Here is a 23626-nt window from a genome sequence, read left to right on the forward strand (position 1 = left end):
AAATTATTAATACAAATTACAAAATGTAAATTATTAATACAATAAGTATTAATTGTAATATATAAAGCTTTTGTAATTAATTTAAATTAAAATTTTAATTTCTTTTTAAGATTTTATATTTCTTTTTATTAATTTAATTCAATTTAATTTTAATTTTGAATTATTTAATTATTTTTAAATTTAGCGGCGGTTAAAAACATCGCTAAATTAAAATTTTTAATGAATTTTGCGATGATTTTTAAAAATCGTCGTTAAATTAAATTATTTAATGAATTTATAATTTAATTTTAATTTTAAATTATTTAATTATTTTTGAATTTAGCGACGATTTTTCAAAAATCGCCGCTAAATTAAATTTTTTAATGAATTTTACGGCGATTTTGAAAACCGCCGCAAATATTAATTTAATTTTAAATTTTAAATTATTTAATTATTTTTAATTTAGCGGCGTTTTCTCAAAAACCGCTGCTAAATTTAATTTAATTTTTTAATTATTTAATTATTTTCTAAATTTAGCGGCGATTTTTTAAAAACCGCCACAAAATTGAATGTTTTAATGAATTTTGCGACAGTTTTTCAAAATCGTCGCAAAATGTTAAAAAAATTACCGCTAAAATAGTATTTTGCTATGGTTTTAAAAATCGCCGCTAAAAATCAATTTTTTTGTAGTGCCTACTGCATACTAAAAAAAAAACTTGTGATAGATAGATGAATTGACTTGATTGTTGGAGTGATCATGGGGGAGCAAATCCCCAACTTCATCTTTTGCAGGTACTTGGTGTATAACAGGAGAGGGTGATCGACTTCTGCATCATCAATATCCATCCATGTTATCTCTCAATTTATTTAAAAATAAAATAAAATTATAATTCTAAAGCCACAACCTCTTCCATTAAATAATAATGTTATAAAAATGATACTTATAATGGCAAATTTTCACATGCAACGCACGCACATGTTCCTAAACTAGTAGTGTCTTAAAGTACTTGGATAATTTTTTTTATTATATATTTTTGGTTATGCTAGCTAGCTAGGGAGTCCTCTCCGTACCCATTTTGTGTCAAAGATTGATTCTTATGGACAACAAAGATTATTTGATATTGTTGAACCATTGGAAATTCCAATAGAAAGACACCCAAATTGAAGGAAAATTTGGTTGCTTTTTTATAACAAGATATATCTGATCAGGCCAAGACAATAATTATTAAACACAACATGTTGACTTCCACTAGAGCTAAACAGCAACACATGGTCGACTCGGTTGAACTCCCACCGCCATTAGACCGGCGAAGATATATTGCCACTAATTTCCATAAAGACCAGCTGTTGCATGCGTGGACTTTGACTTGCTAAAAATAAATAAAACAAATATATATGGTTGAACGATAAGATACCCTCTGAGCCTGATGAGGAGTTGAGATATACAAATAATATTCAGTACATAGGCTCAAAAAACAAAACTTCAAATCTTCATTGGTTGGTTGGTTGGTTGGCTGGTTGATTGTGATCGAGAAACGAATGAAGATTGAAGGGGGAAGATCTGTTCTTCTCTTTCGTGGGTTGGTTGCTCTACTTTTGCTATACATGAAACCAGCCCTTGGTAGGGATGAGTGTATAGAGAGGGAAAGACAAGCTTTGCTCAAGTTCAAACAAGGCCTCATAGATGACTATGGTCGTCTCGATTCTTGGGGCAGTGAAGATAATAAAAGAGACTGCTGCAAATGGAGAGGAGTCCACTGTAGCAACCGAACCGGTCATGTTATCATGCTCGATCTTCGTGGCCCGTGGTTCAACTCAAATTTTGGTTCCAAACCTCTGAAAGGTATGCTTAGTCCTTGCCTGCTTCAACTACAGCATTTGAATTATCTAGACCTCAGTTATAACGAATTTGGAGCTAGCCACATCCCAGAGTTCTTTGGTTCCCTCAGCAAATTACGATATCTCAACCTCTCCTATGCTGAATTTGGTGGAGAGATTCCTAGACAGCTTGGGAACCTTTCCAATTTGTGGTCCCTTGATATCAGTGGCAGCACGGCATTTTATTATGATGTTAAAAACCTTGACTGGCTTTCTAGTCTTCATTCTTTAAGACACCTTGACCTGAGTGGTGTTTTCCTTGGTGAAGTAGTAGATTGGGTAGAAGTAATCAGCAAGCTTCCTCATTTAGTAACCTTAAGATTGCACGAGTCTAAATTCCCAAACATCATTCCTTCAGCTCTTCCTTCAATTAATCGTTCTACATCCCTTGTGGTCATTGATATCTCTACCAATTCTCTCACTTCTTCAATATACTATTGGTTGTTTAACTGTAGTAGTAGCCTTACTGATATCAACCTTGCGGGTAATGAATTAGAAGGTGTGATTCCCGATGCTTTTGGGAAAATTTTATCCCTTGAAAATCTTGATCTTTCTCTAAATCAACTTGAAGGTGGCATTCCAAAATCTTTTGGAAATTTGGGTAATTTACGATCATTAGATTTGTCATCGAACAAGTTTAGTGAATCACTTCCTAAGTTTCTGCAGAACTTGTACGGGCACGCAGAGAACTCATTGGAGATTTTAAGGGAGAACCAACTTTCTGGTTCATTGCCTGATATTACAAAATTTTCATTCTTGAGGGAACTATATGTTGAATATAATCAACTGAATGGGTCTTTCCCTGAAAGTTTTGGACAACTTTCTCGTCTTGAAGTTTTGGTACTCTATCGGAATCAGATGAGAGGGTCATTGCCTGATCTAACACCACTTCCATCATTGAGAAAATTAAATCTATTTGAAAACCAATTGACAGGAATTATTCCTAGCAGTCTTGGACGGCTTTCCCACCTTGAGTTTTTGGACGCTTCTTCAAATTTCCTGGAAGGTGTGATCTCTGAAGTCCACCTGTCAAATCTTTCCAAACTACAGTATTTAGACTTGTCTTTCAACTCACTGTCTCTGGATTTTAGTTCTGAGTGGGTTCCTCCTTTTCAACTAGGTGTTGTGAGATTGGCATATTGCAAGTTGGGACCTCATTTCCCAAACTGGCTTCAGAATCAAAATAACTTTACTGAGCTTGATATTTCTAGTGCTGGAATTTCAGACACTACACCTAATTGGTTTTGGGACCTACCTCCTAGATTACAGTATCTTAACCTATCCTATAACCAGATCAATGGTCTGTTGCCCAATTTATCATTCGAGTTCACTGATGTTACAAATATAGATTTATGTACAAACCTTTTTGAGGGTCCAATACCAGTATTTCCTCCTAATGTTTCATCACTGAATCTCTCCAAGAATAAGTTTTCAGGGACAGTTACTTTAGTATGTGCAATTAATGGTGGGGATTTGACTTATCTTGACCTCTCAGATAACCAACTATCAGGAAACCTTCCAGATTGTTGGATGCACTTGGATGGATTAGTTGTTCTTAATTTGGCAAACGAATAATTTCTCGGGGGAAATACCCAGTTCGATGGGCTCCCTACTTTCTATTCTAATGTTACAGTTAAGGAACAATAGTTTGATTGGTGAATTTCCTGTCTCCTTGAAGAATTGCACAGAGTTGATTATCATAGATCTTGGTGACAATAGATTGTCTGGTACACTGCCCGCATGGATCGGACATGGCCTATCAGATTTGATTGTTCTTAGCCTAAGGTCTAATCAATTTTATGGAAGCATACCTTCACAGATATGTCATCTGGAACATATTCGAATCTTGGACCTCTCTTTAAACAACATTTCTGGAATCATACCAAATTGCATCAAGAATTTCACCTCTATGGCTGAAGAAGGGAGTTCAGGGGCGAGCCTTGCATATGCCTATTATGGTCAACCTCCAAGAGACAGAGATGGTGAACAGGATATGTATGGTAATGGTAGATATGTTGTCAGTTTATTCCTCATATGGAAAGGAAGAGAATCTGAGTACAAGAAAACATTGGGACTCGTCAGAAGCATTGATCTTTCCAGCAATAAATTGACAGGAGAAATTCCTAATGAAATTACGAGTCTTGTAACTCTTGTGGCCTTGAACCTTTCAAGAAACAATTTAACTGGGCTAATTGCTCCAAAGATTGGCCAGTTGCGATTGTTAGATTTTCTTGACTTGTCTAGAAATCGACTGTCTGGTGGAATTCCTATCAGTCTTTCTCAATTAAGTTTTCTTGGCGTCTTAGACTTGTCAAACAACTTGTTGTCAGGTAGAATCCCACCAAGCACCAAATTAATGAGCTTCAATGCTTCAGCATATATGGGGAATCCCGGACTTTGTGGGCCTCCACTTACAGAAGCATGCCCAGGAGATGGAACACCTCGGGATCCAACCATTATTGGTGGCAACGATGGCGTCGGTAATCAAGAGCACGAGGATAAGTTTATAACCACAGGATTTATTGTTAGCATGGTGTTGGGATTCCCTCTTGGATTTTGGGGGGTTTGTGGCACTTTGATACTCAGTGGTTCTTGGAGGAATGCCTATTTCAAGTTGTTGGACAACATAAAAGATTGGCTTTACGTGACAACAGCAGTGAATGCTGCCAGATTGAAGAGGCAACTTCAATACTAATTAAATGGTATTTTCTTCTTCCTCTTTTCAAAATTTTGATTAGCTCAAACATTATGTTTTTATTCCTGTTAACTACATTAAATATGTTGCTTTAAGCATCAATAGGAATGTCAAAAGGGTTGGTTTTCCGGCTAACTTGTACTGTTGTGCTCTCAATGAAGTGAGTTTAGAAAGTATGTAAACAGGTTAGGGTGGGTTTAGAGGAAAAAAAAAAAAAATGTTGAAGCTTGATAGAGTTAGGAACAAACTTGGGAAAGAGGGATTTAAACCCAACCCAATTGATTATAGTATAAAATTACTAAAATATCCCTTATATTTTAAAATACCTAACCTGCCCATGTATATATATAATTTTGGAATAATAATAATACTAAAAACAGAAGAAAAAAATTCTTCAATTTTTCTAAAATTTTTTAAATGAGGATTATAAATTTTGTTATAATCGGCGCGAGGTAGAAAGGTAAGGGTTTAGTACAATTGAGGCAGGCGGGTATGGGATACCATCTGAGGTGAGTTGAGGCAAGGCCAAGTGTGGAAAAAAGTTTTTTCAAACCAGGGTGGATCCGAGACAAGGGTTTCCCCGGCAATACCAAACACTTTTCCACTTACTTGGCCTAAATCCACGTCAAGAAGGTGCAGCACCATGCAAGAATATGAAACACTTCCTTATTTATAAACTAGTAAATACTGATTAGTTTTGCTTTCATTAAACTGTTGTGAACATTGTTTTAATTGTTATTTTTGGCATGAAAAATATTATTAGTACACCCATTTTGTACATCTTGGGCTATATAAGAAAGTATTATGACAAAAAAACTCCTCATGAGACGCATAGAAGTGCGTGAGGCGCAGGGTATTTTAATCATAATACCCCCTTATGTAGCCCAAGGTGTACAAAATGAGTGTACATCTAACATGATTCAGCTGGCATTGACTTTTCAGTGAAAGCTATTAAACCTAAAGCATGGACTTTCCTTCCTCTTGAAGATGAATTTCTGTTAGATGGAGTAGAGTTTCTTGTACCTCTGTGGATTTCCTTCTCTATTGACTTCTTGATCAATGTAATTTGATAAAAATATTAAATATGTGAGTTTTATATAAATGTTCTCATGTGCTTGAAAGAAACATCAATTTCTATTATTATTTTGATAAGTAAAGGCACTTGGCCCATAAAACTATATTACAAATAGTTTCGTTATCATATACTCATTAAGTCACTTTAAAAGTTTTGGATTGTCAAATTATAAATTGAAATTTTATTGTTTCAAAGACCTCAGCCAGTCAAAGAATTTCCCAAATTTCACCATATCCACTAATAGCGAAACTTCGAAGTCGCTAAAAATGCCTCACTTTTGGAATTTAGAATTCTTATTAGGGGTGTAACTAAGATGATCAGATTAGACTAGACTTAAAAGCCCGCCAGTCTTATTAACTAAGATGATTCCTGGATTAATGTGCTTTGCTGCATGCACATTTAGTAGTAGTAGGCATTTTGGCCTTCCTTTCCCATTATCCATCATAGAATTCTAGATTCAGGACCAAAAAACATGGCATTTTTTGGCCAACCACATAAGTGACAAATTCCAATGGCAAATTTCCAATTTGAATGCAAAATGGGAATAACTGAAGCTAGGATCTTGCAGACCAATCCCCTTTTTCCACTTATACAGTATGAAAAGTGCATTTTCAAAAAGCTAGGAGCTACCAAATAGTGCACATGCTACAACTCACTCATTATCAAAGACAAACTGGAAAAAAGGTTTCCCCAAAAGCACAGCAGAAGCTTATGTGGATTCCCCCACATCACAGACATGGTTTTTTTCAAACCAAAAAGATTGACAGACCGATCAGTGATGAATTTCTGAATCTGGGTAAGATTTGTCCCGCCCAGTGATGACCCTCACCTCGCACCCCTGGATGCCCAGTTGGGTATCCTTGCCAGTCATATCAATTGCTAACTCCTTTTCCTCAATAAGTGATAAATTATTTAAATCAGATATCAGATGTTCATGCTGTTTGAAGAACACTAAAAAGAACAAAGAAAAAACGAATAAAAATCACCCAAATTAATCCCTCGGAAACTAAAAACATTCAAGATCAAGAATAGCAAATGACAGACGCCCAATGGAGAGAGACCCTTGAATGACATACTCTCACGTCCCAAATTCAAATGTACGAGTTAAGAGATTATAATCTGCTGCACAGGCTCCAACCTATAATTTTTTTACCTTGTTTTCACAATAAACAATGATCCAACTAAATTTTATCATTGTAAACGGTCAAAATATCAAAAACAATGTCTCTAATTCAAAAGACCAATTAATACATATATAGTCCATACAAAATTCTGAATCTAATATAAATAGAAATAAAATTTTATTCAGTTACTAAAGTATATATCTTCCTAGCTACTATACTCCACTTAATTAGCCAAGATGTCATTATTGCTTGCAACTTCCAAAATCTGACAGGAAAAAACTTTCAATTAAATATAAAATGAATTTAAAAACTAACTCAATAGTCAATAAGACTAAGGCTACAATTTTTCCTGTGATAAGGCACAAGCAATTTAATAAATTATTTGTGAAACTATCAAATACTTCTACCGGTAAGATATATGGTTAGGTGCCAAAGACTGAGAATAAAATTCAAGCATACATTTAATCATATATATGAGATTCACAATTAAATCCAAATTTATTTATAATTCAACAACCAGTGTTTGTTTCAAACAAACAGGGTCGGCTCAATCAAGAGAATTTAAGGCCTAAAGCTGACAACTTTAAATAAGGACCTTCTTTTATATTTTAATAAATATAATTTTTTATTCAAAATTTATTTTTCTTGCTTTTTTGATATGGAAAAATTATTAATTAAGTTTTTGTACACAAAATTTATTCTTCTTTTGTTTGTTTTTGTATTCAATTTCTGTATTATATTAATTGTTTTTATTCATTGTAAATTTTTTAGACTACAATTTTTATCACCTTTTTTATTTAGTTAATGGGGTTTTTTTGGTATATATACATATATATATGGAGAGAGAGAGAGAGACACACAAAGTTTGCAGAATTTTGTTAAAGTTAGGAAACTAGAATTCCTATTAAAATTTAAGAAGATCGAATTTTCAAAAAGTTAGGAAGTTAAAAATTTTGTTATATATAATAGATATTTAAATTATATTCTATTTCTAATAATATTACTTAATTACAAAATTTATAAATTAAATAATATAAAAGAATTAAATTATCAAAAAAAAATTATAAGATATAATTTGTCAATTTTATAATTTTCTTTTCTTTAACTTTAGATTTTTATAAAGTTTAGATTCCTAATTAGTTTATAATATAGAGTTATACAAAATCGGGGGGCTTTTCTTTATATTCATTTTATTCAATTATTCCTCCTCTCAAAAGGGAAAAAAAAAAAAAATCCAAAAACCCTAGTGATGCATAGGCTCCAAAAGAATCAAAACAGAAAAACAAAGTGAAATAAAAGAGGCTGATAAATATTCATAAGTTCCCATATCAATTTGATATAAAATCACTTGAGGCAAGGTGAATACTTCAAAAATGGACTAGCATAATGAAAGAAGAGCGCTTACGTTCGAAAATCCAAATCTTCAATGGACTCCAATAGCAAGAAAAACCCTTTTCTTGCACGTGCATGAACAAATGCATCACTGGAAAGATTTGGAGCAATAATCAAGATATATCTGCTGCTATGCTTCCTGTGGAAGAGCTACTAGTAATGAGTAACACAAAACAATAAGATAAATGAATCTAAGATTCATAAGCATATCTGCTGCTACAGTTTCCTGAATACAGGGGTATACCATAAGACTCTTTCTAATAATATGCTCAAAAAATAATTGAATAAAATGAAAATAGATCACGTTGTCAAAAAATTTCAAGTGATTGTAATAAAAAAACAAAAAAAAAACAAAAAGCTTAACTGAAATGCTTGAACCTGTAGCTGATCTCAGTTTCTGGAATAAATAATTGTCCACATGATACCTACACTTGTAGACATACATCCAATAAACAAACTCATTTTTCTCCCCTCCAGGTGCAATTCCTGCAACAAAGTCAAGAACCAACTTGAGTGTAAAAACCATAATATCAGACTATATCAATTGTTTCAATGGAAATCCCCTTGCCAATAGATTCAAGTTTTTGGGTAATTAAATATCCCAAATGTTGAACATAGTTTCATTTACCTACAACCTTTCCCAGAGTTATTCTTCAAAAATATCATCCTTATTGCTTTTCCTTGTTGATGCCTTTTGGGATCTCAATTTCTGAATTTCCTTCTCTAAGAGGTCCAGAGTTGTGTCAGTGACATGGTTTGGAGGGCAGCCAGCATCCAACATCATCTTTAAGAACTTGTAAGCATCTTTTAAGCGACCTGCCCTACTATGAACTTCAATAAGTGTATTATAAGTTACAACATCAGGATTTATTCCACTAGTCTTCATCTGATCAAAAAGCTTGTATGCTTCATCAATCTGACCAGCCTTTCCTAAAGCATTAATCAAGGTATTATACATTATAATGTCAAGATAACCACCGTTTTTCATTAGTGTAACCAGAACAGCACTAGCTAGATCTGCTTTTCCCATCTTCCCTAGGCCTTGGATAATGACATTGTATGTCGCTATGTCTGCTGGGCATACATTCTCACCCATTTCAAGAAGCATACCCCAAGCCTCATCAAAGTAGCCCTTCTTCACAAATGAACTCATCATGGAATTGTAAGTATAACTCATAGGGTAAACACCCATATCAGTGAAAATCTCAAACAGTTTGCAGGCTAAGCTTAGCTTTCCCTTGGCCAAAAAGATTGACAAGTAGGTGTTCACCATATTGATATCAAAAGAGCCAACACTTTTCACCTGAACTCGTCGTCCCCTAGACAGAGAGAATATTGGAAAGTGGCCACTGGAATTCTCTTGATTGGCTAAGAAATCCATATGTGGGGATGGAGACCACGGATCAGTGTCCCATGAAGCAAATTCTTCATCTTGTTGCCTAGAAACCCCTGAACCAGGGCCAGAATCGATCCCTATGTCCTTTGGACATATATGATTTATGATGTCACTGAAGTCACCTTTAGATGGGAACATAGTTGTGAAATCCTTGTTTCTACTCTGTGGGCTTTTCATGTAAGCCTCCATATTGGCTTTCCATTTGAGAACAGTCAAAATCAGATTGCCATCCCTAATGTGTTTCATTAGCCTCTCTGTCAAATCCCACTGATCCTGCCTATAAAGTCCAATTAAGAGTGCTGTAATAGTGACTAGATCAACAACGAAGCCCCTGGCTTCCATTTCTTCCACTAACTGCAAAGCTTCCTCCAGCTGACCCTCTCTACAAAGGTACAAAATGACAATGCTGTAAGTAACCCCATCTACAAGGTGCCCTTTCTTCTTCAAATCACAAAACAACATATATCCAGCTAAGGCCCTTCCATTTTTGAACAATCCATCAATCAGTATATTGTATGTCCAACAGGATGCCCTTACCCCATTTTGTATCATTTTCTCGAACAAATCACATGCTTCTGTAAGCCTCCTTGCCTTGAGCAACCCATCCAAGAGTGAATTATATACAATAGTATCTGGAGAAAACCCATTGTACTGCATCTCATTAAATATCTTAATTGCATCATCTATATGGTATGATTTCGCACAACCCTGCAAAATGATGCGGTAGGTGAAGGCATCAGGTTCATGACCAGAACCCTGCAGTTCCTCCCAGACAATGAGTGCATCCTTCACCTTCCCAGCTAAGCAGAGCACATGAATAAGGCTATTGTATGTGCACAAGTCTGGACCAAATGAACCATCACATTGCTGATTCCTTTGCTTCATCTCTTTGAAGAGGCCTAGGGCCATTCTCAAATCACCCCAACTCCCAAATGCATGAATACATATATTGTAGCCCCATAAATCCAGCCCAAAATGTTTTTTCCCTCTCAATTTGGTAAAAACTCTTCTAAAGTCAGCCTTCATGTCTGCTTTTCTAAGAGCTACAAACAACTCATTGCAGACAATGACATCTGGAATTTCACAATATCCATCGTCATTCCCACCACTTTTGCTACCATTGGATGCTTCTAAGAGCTTATAGAATATGGATAATGCCAAGCCAATTTGCCCTTTGCGAACAAGCGCGACCACCACAGAGTTATACAAGTCAAAATTCAAGGAATCAGTGGTTCTCCCTAGTTCTTCCTCCACAAGGTCCAATATGTCAAGTGCAGAATCAAATTTTTCCATTCGGATGAATGTGTCAAGAAGCACCTTAAAGGTCCCAGAATCAATGACAACACCATCTCTCTTCATGGATCTCAACAAATCAATGATCTCGTGATAATGGTGGCCATGGTAGCAATGGCAAATTGCATGAAAGATTTGGTTGTAAGCTTTCGCAGAGTGTTTGTAGTTGGTCCTGAGAGAACACCAGCGAAAGAAATCTACTTTCTTTGACACATCAAGAGAACTCCTTCTAAGGACTTGTAGGACAAGAGACTCAGAGATAGGAATGGAGTCATCTAGGTTTCGACTTCCTCCATTTTTGTAAAGAGCTCTGACAACAGCAGCAATCAGTAACAGGTTCCCAAGTTCAACTGCAGTAGTACCAGTGGTAGTGGAGGCAGAAATGGTAATTTTTTTTCTAGTGATGGCAAGAAAAGCAGAAGTACAGGAGGTTGCTTTTCTTCCTCGCCCATAAAAGAGCATTTTCTTCTTCTTGTTCTGCTTCTTCCATCAAGCACCCTTCTCCTGGTTCTGATTGGACTAGGCAAAATCCAATTTCCACTTCATGCTAACAACAACAACCAGATTGAATTTTATACTCTACCTGTTCCAGAAAGAGAGAATTTAGGAAATCATAAACTGAGATAAGATAATATTAACTCAAGTGACTAAATTAGATTTTCCAAATTTGTGAAGAATGGTGCTGGCTGCCCCTCTTATATCATTCTAGCCATCTTCATGTATGCTACTAATCTAGGCATGCAACTAGATTTTAACCCAAGGAAGAAATGACCGACACCCCTAATAAACAAGGATAGATGCGCAAGGATTGCTTTGATGCTCACAGAAAAGGCCTTTGGTACTTCTAAACATTTTCCCACATGTAATACATTTTATCCAAACGCATAAATAGATTTTCAGCAAATAAGCTCTCAGAATACTTTTACTGTTGCATTTAACTAATGCTTATGTAAGATAAATGAATACTCATATATCATTCCCAAACTCAACTGAGCAAAAGAATTTTATTTTTGTGCTTTCAAATAGTTCTAATTTTCTTCTGTTTAAACTGCTAGCAGGTGATGTTTAAAAAATACTTTCAAGATTTGCCTCCTTTTAGATCTTTAGGCAGCCTTAGGTTTCATTTCAATTACCATGTGATAAAAATAGGGTAATCTCTTATTATGCAGAAACACTAGATGGGCACCCCACAGCTATAAGGAAAAAAAACAATCCAAGAAAAGCCACCCCCATGGCAGGAATCAGCCTAATTTTGCCCCAAGCACAAGCAATGATGCTCTCATGAGGGGCCACCAAATACACTAACAACAAATGAAGCCAAAAATACAAGAAGAAATTTAAGAAAAATATGCTCATATTACCATACTCTTCAAAAGAAAGCAAAAGGAAGTTAATATTTTATTTTAATATAAGAAATTAAATACTAAAACATTTTTTTCTACTTAACTAAGGTAAGGAAAAGGAAGAGGAAGAGCTAGGCTTCATAAAACACACAATAAGTCCAGTCATCTACCAAGACGCAAAAAGGAAGAAATCACATGGAAAGATAATCCAACCCCTCAACCCTAAAACCCTCATACTCAACCCCAATAACCCAAAACCCTATATACATATATATACACACAATACATAATATAATACTCGTGTAGCACCGTAATGCCTCACCCAATAGTAGTTCTAAAACATACTATCAATGCTCCATGGCCAAGACATGTCAAGGTTCATAGTTCCATGATCTTCTTTTGCTGTGAACACCAGAGAATCTAATAGTCTGTCCCTCTAAGATGCAAGTGATACCCTACTTATGCATATCCCAAAATCTATCTGTCATCATACCTGGTGCCTAAAATGCACCATTTTTCAACAATTTGTATAATCCAAGAATAAGAAACATTTAGGGTATCATATCATAATCACCATGCGTATGTTTCTCCTAGTAGAATGAAAATTTCATGCATTTAGAACAATTTGCATATTATTCAAGAAATCACATGTAAAGATCATGTATAAGTTATGCATGAAGCAGTATATACGTGAAAGAACATAAGTTAGACATAACATGCATTTCTACTCGCTTGGAAAGGAGTAACTCAACTCTGAGCCTAGGAGGAGGTTGAGTAAAATCCTAGAAATCTGGCCCTACAACAAACAGAATACGAGATCAAAATCAACGGTCAAGATTAAAGGGGTTAGGCTAACCCAAGGGCTACCACAACTGGGCCAGACCCAACCCAACCCAGCCATAACCGCCGCCACCAGCAGCCACCGAAGACACGCCGGCTAGCGATTTCCATGATCAAAGCCTACCATTTGAAACACCAAGCCAAGGGGGTTAATATATCCAAAAATGGAGCAGATCTAACGACTGAATTTTCGTAGATCTAATTTTTAAGTTTCGCCCACAATTGAAAACATACTGCCAGTTTTCTGGTGATCCGAGGCAACCACTCGACGCCCTCAACCCCATCGACCAACATACCCAAAAATCAGCAAGATCCTTCGGTTGGATCTTCGTAGATCTAAGTTTTAATTTCTGGCCAAACACTCAAATCGCGCGCATAAATGTATATATCATGGATCTATACTAAAAAAATTACCGATGAAACTAAAAGACTTACCTACTTCTAGATCGGGGCCACTTTCATAGTGAAAATGCTGTTGGATCGAAGATCGGATGGTTAGATTTTGCAAAATCAGTGATTTACAATGGGTGTATGAGAGAAACTTGAAGAGAGAAAATGAAAGAGAGAGAGAAAGAGAGCAGGAAGTGGTGGGGGAGCCCTTCTGTCTCCCCATGCCCCCCTTTCCCATAATCCCATTTATGGTCGACCCATTTCCAAACGGGTTGGCTCTCCGTTCTTGGTGGGCGGATCCGATTGGATCCACTTGCCTTTTTTTTCCTTTTTTATTATATATATACATATATATATCATTTTATATATTTCATATTTATTATTATTATTTATTTTATTTTTTATTTTTATTTTTTTTTTGGGGGGGGGGGTTTACAATATAAGTACACATATACTTATATATTTGTATTTATGATGCATACTTATTTATGATGCATGTATATATAGATATATGTATATGTGTACATATATACATGTAAATACATAAGTATATAAAAATTTATAAATACATATATTTGCTTACATATGGAACTGTACATTCATATGTATACACATATATGTATATTAGTGTGTGTCGGCTTAAGGCATAGACACTAAGGCATATGCCCAGGGCCCCAAAAAAATAGGGGTCGCAAAATCATTAATTTTGATAGTAATTATTTAAAAAAAATATTTTTTGAAATGCAAAATCACTAATTTTATTTCGTGACAATTTTTTGTTTGAATTCATGCTCTATTTTTTTTATTATTCCATTTGAATGAGAAGGGCCCCCAATTATCCAAATTTACAAATCATTTTTTAATGTTAGGCAATGAATAGTAAGGAGTCATTAGGACGAGGAGACTCCCCAACTCTTCAAGTCTATGGATCATTTTTTAATGTTAAGCAATAAATAGTAAGGTATCATTTAGACGAGGAGGCCTCCCAACTCCCTAAGTTCACGGATCATTTTTCAATATTAGACAATGAATAGTGAGGTGTAAATCAGTAGTTAACACAATGAAAAAAAATAAGAAATGATGTTATTTTATGAGGACAATTTGATAAAATGATTCTTTGAACGGTATAAATTTCATTTAGGCAATCCATACTAATCTAGGAATTAAAGAAAAAAAGCAAAAACAAACAGATGACTTTTTAATTTGCAGGACTTGGTCTTGGACTCTCCATATTTTTTGTTATCCAAGTTTTACGTTTCTAGATCTTTTTCTTTTCGCCTATATTGTCAATTGAAAATGATTTATTTTCTAAATTTAAATATAAAAATTTAATTAGTGATTTTGCATCTCAAAAGGCAAAAAAAATAAATTTTAAATAATTTTAAATATTTATTTATATTATTAAGGGGCCACCAAAATAACTTTCGTCTAGCGTCACAAATATTCAAATATTCTTAAAACGACCCTAATATATACTTATATATATATGTACATATTTGTAAGCACATATACATATGTATTCTTCATACATACATATATATACACATGTATGCACTAATGTACATATAAGTACTTATATATAAACATATACTTATATGTATAATATAAAAACAATTTATAAGTATATGTATACGCATATATGCATACATATATATAAATATACAAGTATATGTATGCAGTGTTATTAAAGGCCCAAGGTGCATAAGAGTCTTGGAGCCTGAGGCGCAAGGTGAGACGCGAGCTTGGTGGAACTAGGCGCAAATTAAAAAAATAAATAAATAAAAATATATGTCCTACTTGAAGAAAAATGTATAAAATAAGTCCTAATTTCTAATAATATTTTAACGAGCATGTTATAAAAAAAACCACTCTAAAAACCAAACATTTCTATATTTTCATCATTAGAAGCATCATCTCTAATATCTTCTTCCACATCATCTACTCCTCTTGTTGGATGATTTCTATGGTTTAGAAGTGTGATAATAGTTTCATACATTTTTTTGGTAGGTAATATACTAGACTTGAATTTGCATCTTTCTTTGTTTTGGTGACTTAATGTTGCATTTTGTTATTGCATGCTTTGAATTTGTTCAATTCTCCCTATCCATCTTCATCTAGTTCAAATTCAATTGGAGCATTTGAAGTAGTAGCCTTTTTACTTAAAGTCAAATTTGTAGTTGAAGTAATAAATTTAAACGCTAAACAATAAAAAATTAAATAAAGTACCAAACAGTGAAATAAAAAGCTTGAAAAACAGCTAAAAAGCCCAAGGCACCTTGGGCTGAGGCGCGCCTTTTGGTCTGCGCCCGCCTGGAAGGCTTTCAGGCACCCAAGGTGCTCCTTGGTGCGCCTTTAATAACACTATATGTATGTATGTTTCATACATTTATATATATGCGTGTACATATCTAATTTATATGTACATAATTATATGCACATATATACATTCATATTTAGATATACATACTTATGCAAAGATATTTATACATATATATTCATATTGTTGTGGGGTGTCCTAAAAAATTCCTATGTCCCAAGATGTTTCTCGCTAAGATCTGAAGTCCTCGAAGAGTCTCCAGGGCGTGAGTCACCCAAGGCCTCCAAAGTCCCCTAGGATGGTCTGGCCTTCTTATCTGCATGGCCCAAAGACTCTTTCAGAGTCTCCTAGGCCCAAGACTACTTAATGGCCCCGAAGAGCTCTTCGGGACAACCTAGAGATATTCATCGGGGCACCTTCATCCCAAAGATATCTCCAGGCTTCCAGCCTCACCCGATACATCTCCCGAAAGAGTTTGAGGACTCATCTGTGGGCCCCACCTAGTGTTTATAAATATCTGTCTCCTTCAAGGCAAACGAACATTTTTTGATCTTTTGGACCCCAACTCTCTCTCATTCTTTAAGAGTCATCCGGAAGACTTTCGCGTTTCTCTTCAAGACAATGACCCTAAAGACCCTTCCAGGATAACAACCCTGAAGACCCCGAGAACCCCATCCAGGCTCTAGAAGATTTGACCTTTCTAGGACCGTGGATCCGATCCAGTTGCAACATCTCAAACCCTCTGTCTCGCTGAAGGACTCTGCTTTGACTGATCCTAACACAAATAATTTTAATTATTATAGTTTGACAACAATAATTTGGCGTCATCTATGGAAATCGAGCAAAAAGTCATCCTTCTCTACAGAAGCTGTAAGGGTCAATCGTATGAAGATGTCACCTCAATGCTCTCACTAAAATTCAACAACACCATTTATTATATGTTTTAAAATTATTCACATTTTTATGTATAATTTCAACAAATTTTGAAATTAGGATGCTACGTACACATGGTATGAAATTTTTCAATGTCCCGTGTTCATGTTTTTCCTTTTTGGCCAATATTTCTACCTTTTAGGTGGTCCAACTTGCCTAACTAATAATGCGTTGTGTTTGTACATAATTAAAATGTATGATCAATATATTTTGTTGGAAACCAATTTAATTAATTACATTAAACAATTAGACTGCATAAAGATTGATATTTATTAACATGTTAGCTAATAATTAATCTATTGAAGTACAACATTATTGCTAAGATATTATTACTTGTTTTAAATAGTGGGATAAAGGCTTAATATGTTGTTGTTGTTGTTGTTACTTGTTTTAAAATGGAAATGGAAAATGGGAGGATCCCACTGTTGCTCCAAAGTGGGCTTGAGGAGCGGGCCATGGTCAACCAAAGAAGACACCTTGCTAAAAAAATTATATTCAAGAACACGTACGTACGTGCGGTGAAGGCAAGCCAATGGAGATCTCTCCCCAAGAAAGCCAATATGTGTGTTCTTGAAATTTCCATAAGGAGCATCCTTTTGACCTCTTAATAATATTCTTGTCTAATATTTGGTAATAGTAATACTTTTATTTATAGGGCTACTGAGATGTGGGAAGAGTTGTGTTACGACCCTAGGGTTTGGCTAGGATTTAGGAAGTAAATTGGTAAGAATTAGAGGAAGAAAGAGCAAAAAAAGAGGGAAAAAGAGAAGAGAACAGAGAGAATGGTGGGAGAAGAGAGAAAATCGAGGGAAAACTAGGAGATTTGAGAGAGGGAAAATGGAATTCAATTGTTATTCAAATCATGCCTTTCTCTAACTATGCCAGCCTCTTTATAGGCTTACAATTGAAAGAAATAACAGAAAATACCACCAACTAACTACTATAACAGCCTTGCTAACTATTTATACAAGAGTTAGTTATTTTCGCATAACCTCTAGACTTCTACAATTAGGTCTACAACTTATACACCATGGATTTTCCCCCAATTACAATCATATCCTCAGGGTCATGACAATCCCCACCCCTTCAAACAATTTTTGTCCCCAAGAATTGACAGCTGTTAACTTGTTCTTCATCCAATACCGACCTTAACAATCTGATTTCTTCTTCGGCTTTTCTTATGCTTATCTCGTATCCTTTTCTTTTGCCTTTCCACGTCTTTTTCTCCAAGGTCACATCTCCCAAACCAGATGAGATGCAGAAACCTCCTCTTCCACAATATCAAAACTCCCTAACCAAATGGCTGCAACCTGTTCTTCCTTCATCATCTGAATCTGGTCCACACCAGGTGAAATGACAGCAATATTGTTGAATTTTGACTTAGTAGCTGCTGATGTGATTTGAAGAAGTCAAAATAAATTAGGATTATCCATAACCAATAAATTAGCAAATATCTGATATTGTTTGTTAGTTGTTTTGGCTGGATATTATGCCATATCATTCTTCACTTTATGCTCATTTCAGTTTACATTTTAGCTGTATAAATTGGAGTTTACGATTGAATAAAATATATGACTTTTGCTTTGGTATTTTTTTCATTCCCTTTTCTTCTTTCTTCATAAAATACCAACAAATATTGTCATACGGCTCAGGATCAAAATACCTCAAAACGGCAAGGTTAGTTTCTTTGGCTGCAATTTCCTTGACCTGTGACTCCTTAACAGTAATAGTACTATTACTTGCTGCAACACCAAATCCAACCTTTGAAGCTCCTTCCTCATCTTCAGTAGGGACCTCCTCAAGTGGAGAGACTTTTACTTGCTGATTGTTGGAGTACACCACAGGCTCACTTTCAGCAGATTTTTCCTCAAGGGGAACCTCAATCTCTTCTTTACCAATTGCCTTTCCTTTCTTGTCATTCTGAATTGGCTGATCCAATTTAGGTTTTTCCTCATTCTTTGCAGCTACCATTTCCATTTTTAGGACCTCATCAGCCTCATACTTCTCATCAGCTGCATGTACATCATCTTCCTTTTCCACTGCTACTTTATCAGCTTCTTGCACTACCTGATTAGCAGTCTTAGAAGCTCCATTAATAACATAGGTTTTGGTCCTTTCTCCAAACCGATTACACAAGTCGATCACAAACTGTGCCTAGCTCAATTCCACCCTACCGTAGCTCCAATTCTTAAACCAAGCATCTGCAACGCCATCTAAATAAACTGCAGCCATGTGCACTTTCTCCCTTTCAGCTACTCGGTATTGGTAGAACACCCTCTCGCACCTCCTAATCCACCATTTAGGTCTATCTCTTTCAAACGTCGGAATCGCCATCTGCGGTGCTGGGGATGTGGAAGGGCTTCCTCCAACTCTTCTGACCACATCTCCCTCCTCTGCCTCCAACCTCTCCCCTGCTTCCATAGCATCATTAGGCCCTTGCCGAGATTTTGGCGTCGTTAGAATTAGCGCCGATGAAGCCTTGGGAGTGAAATTTATCGGAGGACTGGCATTAGGTTGTTGAACTAACCTGCTCAAGGCGACATACAACTGCTGGCTGATTTGCTGGCTTAATCCAGCAATTTCTTCCGAAGTCCACTAAAGGCTCGATCCAAATGGGCCGCACACTCCGATCGATAGCAACTTGCCTCCACTTGGAGTTGCTTGACACCAATTACTAGATTGTCTGTCTTGGTTTCCAATCGTTTCATTCTCATCCCCTCTGCCATGGCCGATTACCCGGTTGCCCAATCAGATTCACCTCACCAAAGTGGCAGCCACCGCAACGCACCTAGATCTGAATCGCAACGCCTCAAATCTGAGTCCTATCGCCTGAATAGCTTGGCCTTGCTTACTGCCAAAGCTCACGACACCAACCAACCACCTGCCTCTAATTTCCGATCGAAATGAATTGCTTGGTGATAGACCCAGCCCTCGCCTTCAATTAGGAACCTCTTATGATTGGGACAAGAGAGGCCGAAAGTCACGGAGTTGCTCCATTGCAGTCTTTTGAGGAATCGACTTGAATAGCACCTCTCGCGTTACTTGCTGCAATCATTTCTTGTATTCTCCATCCAATTCCGAGCCCCAACCACATGCAGCAAGTTGCCGAAATCAAAGTGATTCAAGGCTAGCTCCAGCGGAGTCGGCACCCAATCACCGTCCACCGTCTTGCTTTTGAAGCAACTTCCGCTGCGTAACTCCTCCTTACCTGATTTGATTTCGTCACTGAGAGCAATAGCCTATGGCCGCATGCAGATCACAATCCTCCTGTTCTATATCAGATTCGTTGCGGATTCCAGCATCGCCTGGATTCTTATGATTCAAAAGCAAGTTGCCGAAATCAAAGTGATTCAAGGCTAGCTCCAGCGGAGTCGGCACCCAATCACCGTCCACCGTCTTGCTTTTGAAGCAACTTCCGCTACATAACTCCTCCTTACCTGATTTGATTTCGTCACTGAGAGCAATAGCCTATGGCCGCATGTAGATCACGATCCTCCTGTTCTATATCAGATTTGTTGTGGATTCCCGCATCGCCTGGATTCTTATGGTAATCGCTTGTAATCGCCCAAGCCTGCGTCCACTTCCAACCACACCACCCTGAACTACCTTTAGATTCTTCGGAGTCACTGTTGGAACTCACCTAGCTGCTTCGTCTCCAATTCCGATCCGAAATTGCTTTGCTTGGCCTCGCCACTTGCAACTGATCTATAATCGACCGCCTTCCTTACTCACTAGAATCTCAATCAAAATCATTGGGGTTCCGCGCTCGCCTAGACCTTTTTCGCACCTTCAAGTCCACCAAAAGTTAATCGAAGAACTCGCCTGGTCTACTTCCACGCCTTGTCTCTTCCAGTCACGTTCCTTGTTGTCAAGAGTCCTTCCAGTACGCTTTCAATTTCTGTCTCATCCATACAGCAACGTTCGCTTCAATTTCCGAATCATTGGAACAACAACATTCAATTTCGAATCATCACCGCGAAGTGATTCATCGATCGCCTTCCGCCATTCCGAACACCTTCTGGCGTGCTTCAATTAAACAGATCAACACGTGGCCTGACGTCGGAATCACAGCCGAGGACGACCGGCTCTGATACCAAATGTTACGACCCTAGGGTTTGGCTAGGATTTAGGAAGTAAATTGGTAAGAATTAGAGGAAGAAAGAGCAAAAAATGAGGGAAGAGAACAGAGAGAATGGTGGGAGAAGAGAGAAAACTGAGGGAAAACTAGGAGATTTGAGAGAGGGAAAATGGAATTCAATTGTTATTCAAATCATGCCTTTCTCTAACTATGCCAGCCTCTTTATAGGCTTACAATTGAAAGAAATAACAGAAAATACCACCAACTAACTACTATAACAGCCTTGCAAACTATTTATACAAGAGTTTGTTATTTTCGCATAACCTCTAGACTTCTACAATTAGGTATACAACTTATACACTATGGATTTTTCCCCAATTACAATCATATCCTCAGGGTCATGACAAGTTGCAGATCGAGGCATCCATGAGATTAACAAAAGGAAACATCACCTTAAATGTGGAAGAAGACTTAATACAAGAAATCCACAGATCCAGAAGCCAGCGACAAGCAGAAAAAGAAGCAAATGATCAAGAAAAGCAATGAAAATACAAATGGTTCCAAAACTGAAGAACCTCCCAAGACTAGAGTTCATCTGCCAAAACCCATAAGGGTTTCTTCAGTATTTTCAATAAGTAACAGTGTTGATAGTTTATTCAGTGGCTCATCATCAAGTGTGTGTGTGATGTGGAAAAATATGCTCCATTTGGGGCAACGGGCGGCGCGTGTGCATGTGGACTAGCCATTGCTGGAACTGGAGGATGCAAATTATGAAATTAGCCAGCTATCCTTTTTTAATAATCAGCACATTATACCAAAGATGCGTAAAATAAAAAAAAAAAGATTAAATCAATATTAAATGATGAGCCAAGTATATTACTAAGATTGGTTCTTTAACATGATACTTCTAACTATACAAGATGTTAAAACATCAAAGGCAAACATTCTCTACAAGTAAAATTTAGTAAGAGAACAAATATTGATGAACAATATTACCTATTAATTAAATGGAAACTTATACCTTAAAAGTGGTTATATAATGAACAATACACATATAAGCTCGTTTCATAAGCATCATCTTATGTCAAATAAATATTAATAATTTTTATTTTCAAACACATTATGACTTATAGACATAATGTAGAAAATAAAGCAATCATTATCATTAAAAAAAAAAAAGGAAACGCTCGTGCATGTATGATAATTTTGGGTTGATGAATAGGAAATATGAAATGAATAAAATTAAAAGAATTTTCATTTTACAGCTGGTAAAAAAAATAAAAGTCAACTGAAAAAACAAATACAGCCAAATAATTTTCATTTTACAGCTGGTAAAAAAAATAAAAGTCAAAACTGAAAAAACAAATACAGCCAAATAGGTGGGTCCAATTAGATTTTCAAGGTCTCTCAACTTTCAATAATTTCTTTTGAATTGATTTTGGGATTATGAAGAATCAGGAAGTTTCAAAGCGCGAAATTGGGGGTAAATCACACCAAAAGTTACAAAATTTTGGTGTCTTTTGCAACGTGGTCGCTAAACTTCAATTGTTTGCAAACTGATCACAAAAGTTTGAAATACATAGGGTTGTAATCAAACCAAGCCAAGCTGAGCTTGGCATAGCTTAAGCTTGGCTCGGTCTATTTGTCTGGAGCTCGAGCTCGGAATCTTGTTTAAGCTCGGGTTCATTTTGTTCTTCATGAGCTCGAGCTTGGCTCACTTAAAATTCGTTTAGATCCATTCACGAGCCAAGCTCGAGCTCGGATCGTTAAAAGCTCGATTATTTTGTTCGAAAGCCAAGCTTGAGCTCGACTTGACAAAAGCTCGTTTATGAGCTCGAGTTTAAACTAATAATAAAATAAAACTCAAATTTAAATAACTTTTCATAGCATAACCATTAACCAAATTATGTAAAAAAATACTACAAATATACCCAAATAACTAACAAGTAATTCTTAAGTCCAAATAAATAACAAGTAAATCTGAAAGGACTTCATAACACCAAATTGGACTTCTAACTGTTATAATAGTATAGTTGTTTGCATTGCAGCATTAAAACATATTACAAGAAAATACACAAGACTTACAACAGGTTCTTAATACTCCCCCCCCTCTCCCCCCCCCCAATAAAATTCTTAATACAAGTAAACTCCATAAATAAGCACAAGCAAGCTATAGATTTATACACAATCGTTCTGGATCCAAACATATCACAAGAAAATACACAAGACTTATAACAGTTCTTGAAAAAACCATACTTAAGAGAGCAAAAAAGAAAAAAGAACCTCATTTAAGCATTGCACCCACAATCCAGAACCAAGGCATTGTACAAAAAACACTCTCAGTGTCGGCACTAGCAACCTATTTATAAAGGCCGGCTATGAAGAGATAAATTGCGTCCAAATCTGAAATAAAATCTACTGAAAATCAAGCATAAATGCTACTTACGATTGAGATAACCAAAATAATTAGATAAGATAATAACAATTTAATAGATTAACCAACAAGATGGGAAGAGATACTAAAATTAGCCCAAACCTATCAAGACAAGACAAAATCAAATTGGAAAATTCCAGATTATAACCACTCATTTTAGCACAGAAAAAAAAAAAATCAAATCCCTCCAGGTTCAAACAACAGCAGCGGCGACGACGACCGGAGGTGCAACGAGTCCGGAAGAGAGGGGAAGAGAGAGAGAGAGAGAGATAGAGAGAACCAGACCTTGTGGAGCGGCGACGACGACCGGAGGCGGATCTGGAGGCGGCGGCGGCGACAGGAGGCCGATCTAGAGGCGGCGGCGACGACCGGCGGCAGATCTCGAGGCGGCGACGACGACCAGAGACGGAGGCGGAGGCGGAGGGGTCGACGGCAGCGGCGGGAGCTCAGAGAGAGGGG

General features: G+C 36.5%; 3 protein-coding genes across 11 annotated transcripts; 2 read left to right on the forward strand and 1 right to left on the reverse strand.

Moving 5' to 3' along the window:
* The first annotated feature begins 1518 nt into the window (after positions 1 to 1518).
* Positions 1519 to 3432, forward strand: LOC127804462 (receptor-like protein EIX1). Its single transcript, XM_052341326.1, has one exon. It carries the CDS (start codon positions 1519 to 1521, stop codon positions 3430 to 3432), a length of 1914 nt encoding a protein of 637 aa, XP_052197286.1.
* A 25-nt stretch (positions 3433 to 3457) lies between these two features.
* Positions 3458 to 4552, forward strand: LOC127804463 (receptor-like protein EIX2). The gene has a single exon (XM_052341327.1). It carries the CDS (start codon positions 3458 to 3460, stop codon positions 4550 to 4552), a length of 1095 nt encoding a protein of 364 aa, XP_052197287.1.
* A 1560-nt stretch (positions 4553 to 6112) lies between these two features.
* On the reverse strand, positions 6113 to 23616 carry LOC127803665 (pentatricopeptide repeat-containing protein At4g01570). 9 transcript variants are annotated; one of them, XM_052340080.1, is made up of 5 exons: positions 23453 to 23616; positions 8779 to 11415; positions 8522 to 8629; positions 8157 to 8282; positions 6113 to 6513 (listed from the first exon to the last, which is right to left on the reverse strand). In XM_052340080.1, exon 2 carries the CDS (start codon positions 11292 to 11294, stop codon positions 8790 to 8792), a length of 2505 nt encoding a protein of 834 aa, XP_052196040.1. In that variant the 5' UTR covers positions 11295 to 11415; positions 23453 to 23616; the 3' UTR covers positions 6113 to 6513; positions 8157 to 8282; positions 8522 to 8629; positions 8779 to 8789. The 9 variants fall into 9 exon arrangements, with proteins under 9 accessions (XP_052196040.1, XP_052196036.1, XP_052196032.1 ...); XM_052340076.1 differs by having other exon boundaries at positions 8772 to 11415; XM_052340072.1 differs by having other exon boundaries at positions 6114 to 6513; positions 8508 to 8629; positions 8772 to 11415.
* Positions 23617 to 23626: the final 10 nt, after the last annotated feature.

Source organism: Diospyros lotus, chromosome 6 (genome assembly GCF_014633365.1).
Source record: "Diospyros lotus cultivar Yz01 chromosome 6, ASM1463336v1, whole genome shotgun sequence".
NCBI lineage: Eukaryota > Viridiplantae > Streptophyta > Magnoliopsida > Ericales > Ebenaceae > Diospyros > Diospyros lotus.

What these genes read in the sequence shown, in the direction of transcription:
- LOC127803665 (XM_052340080.1), bottom strand. Translation starts at nt 11,294, where the DNA reads ATGCTCTTTTATGGGCGAGGAAGAAAAGCAACCTCCTGTACTTCTGCT.
- LOC127804462 (XM_052341326.1), top strand. Translation starts at nt 1,519, where the DNA reads ATGAAGATTGAAGGGGGAAGATCTGTTCTTCTCTTTCGTGGGTTGGTT.
- LOC127804463 (XM_052341327.1), top strand. Translation starts at nt 3,458, where the DNA reads ATGGGCTCCCTACTTTCTATTCTAATGTTACAGTTAAGGAACAATAGT.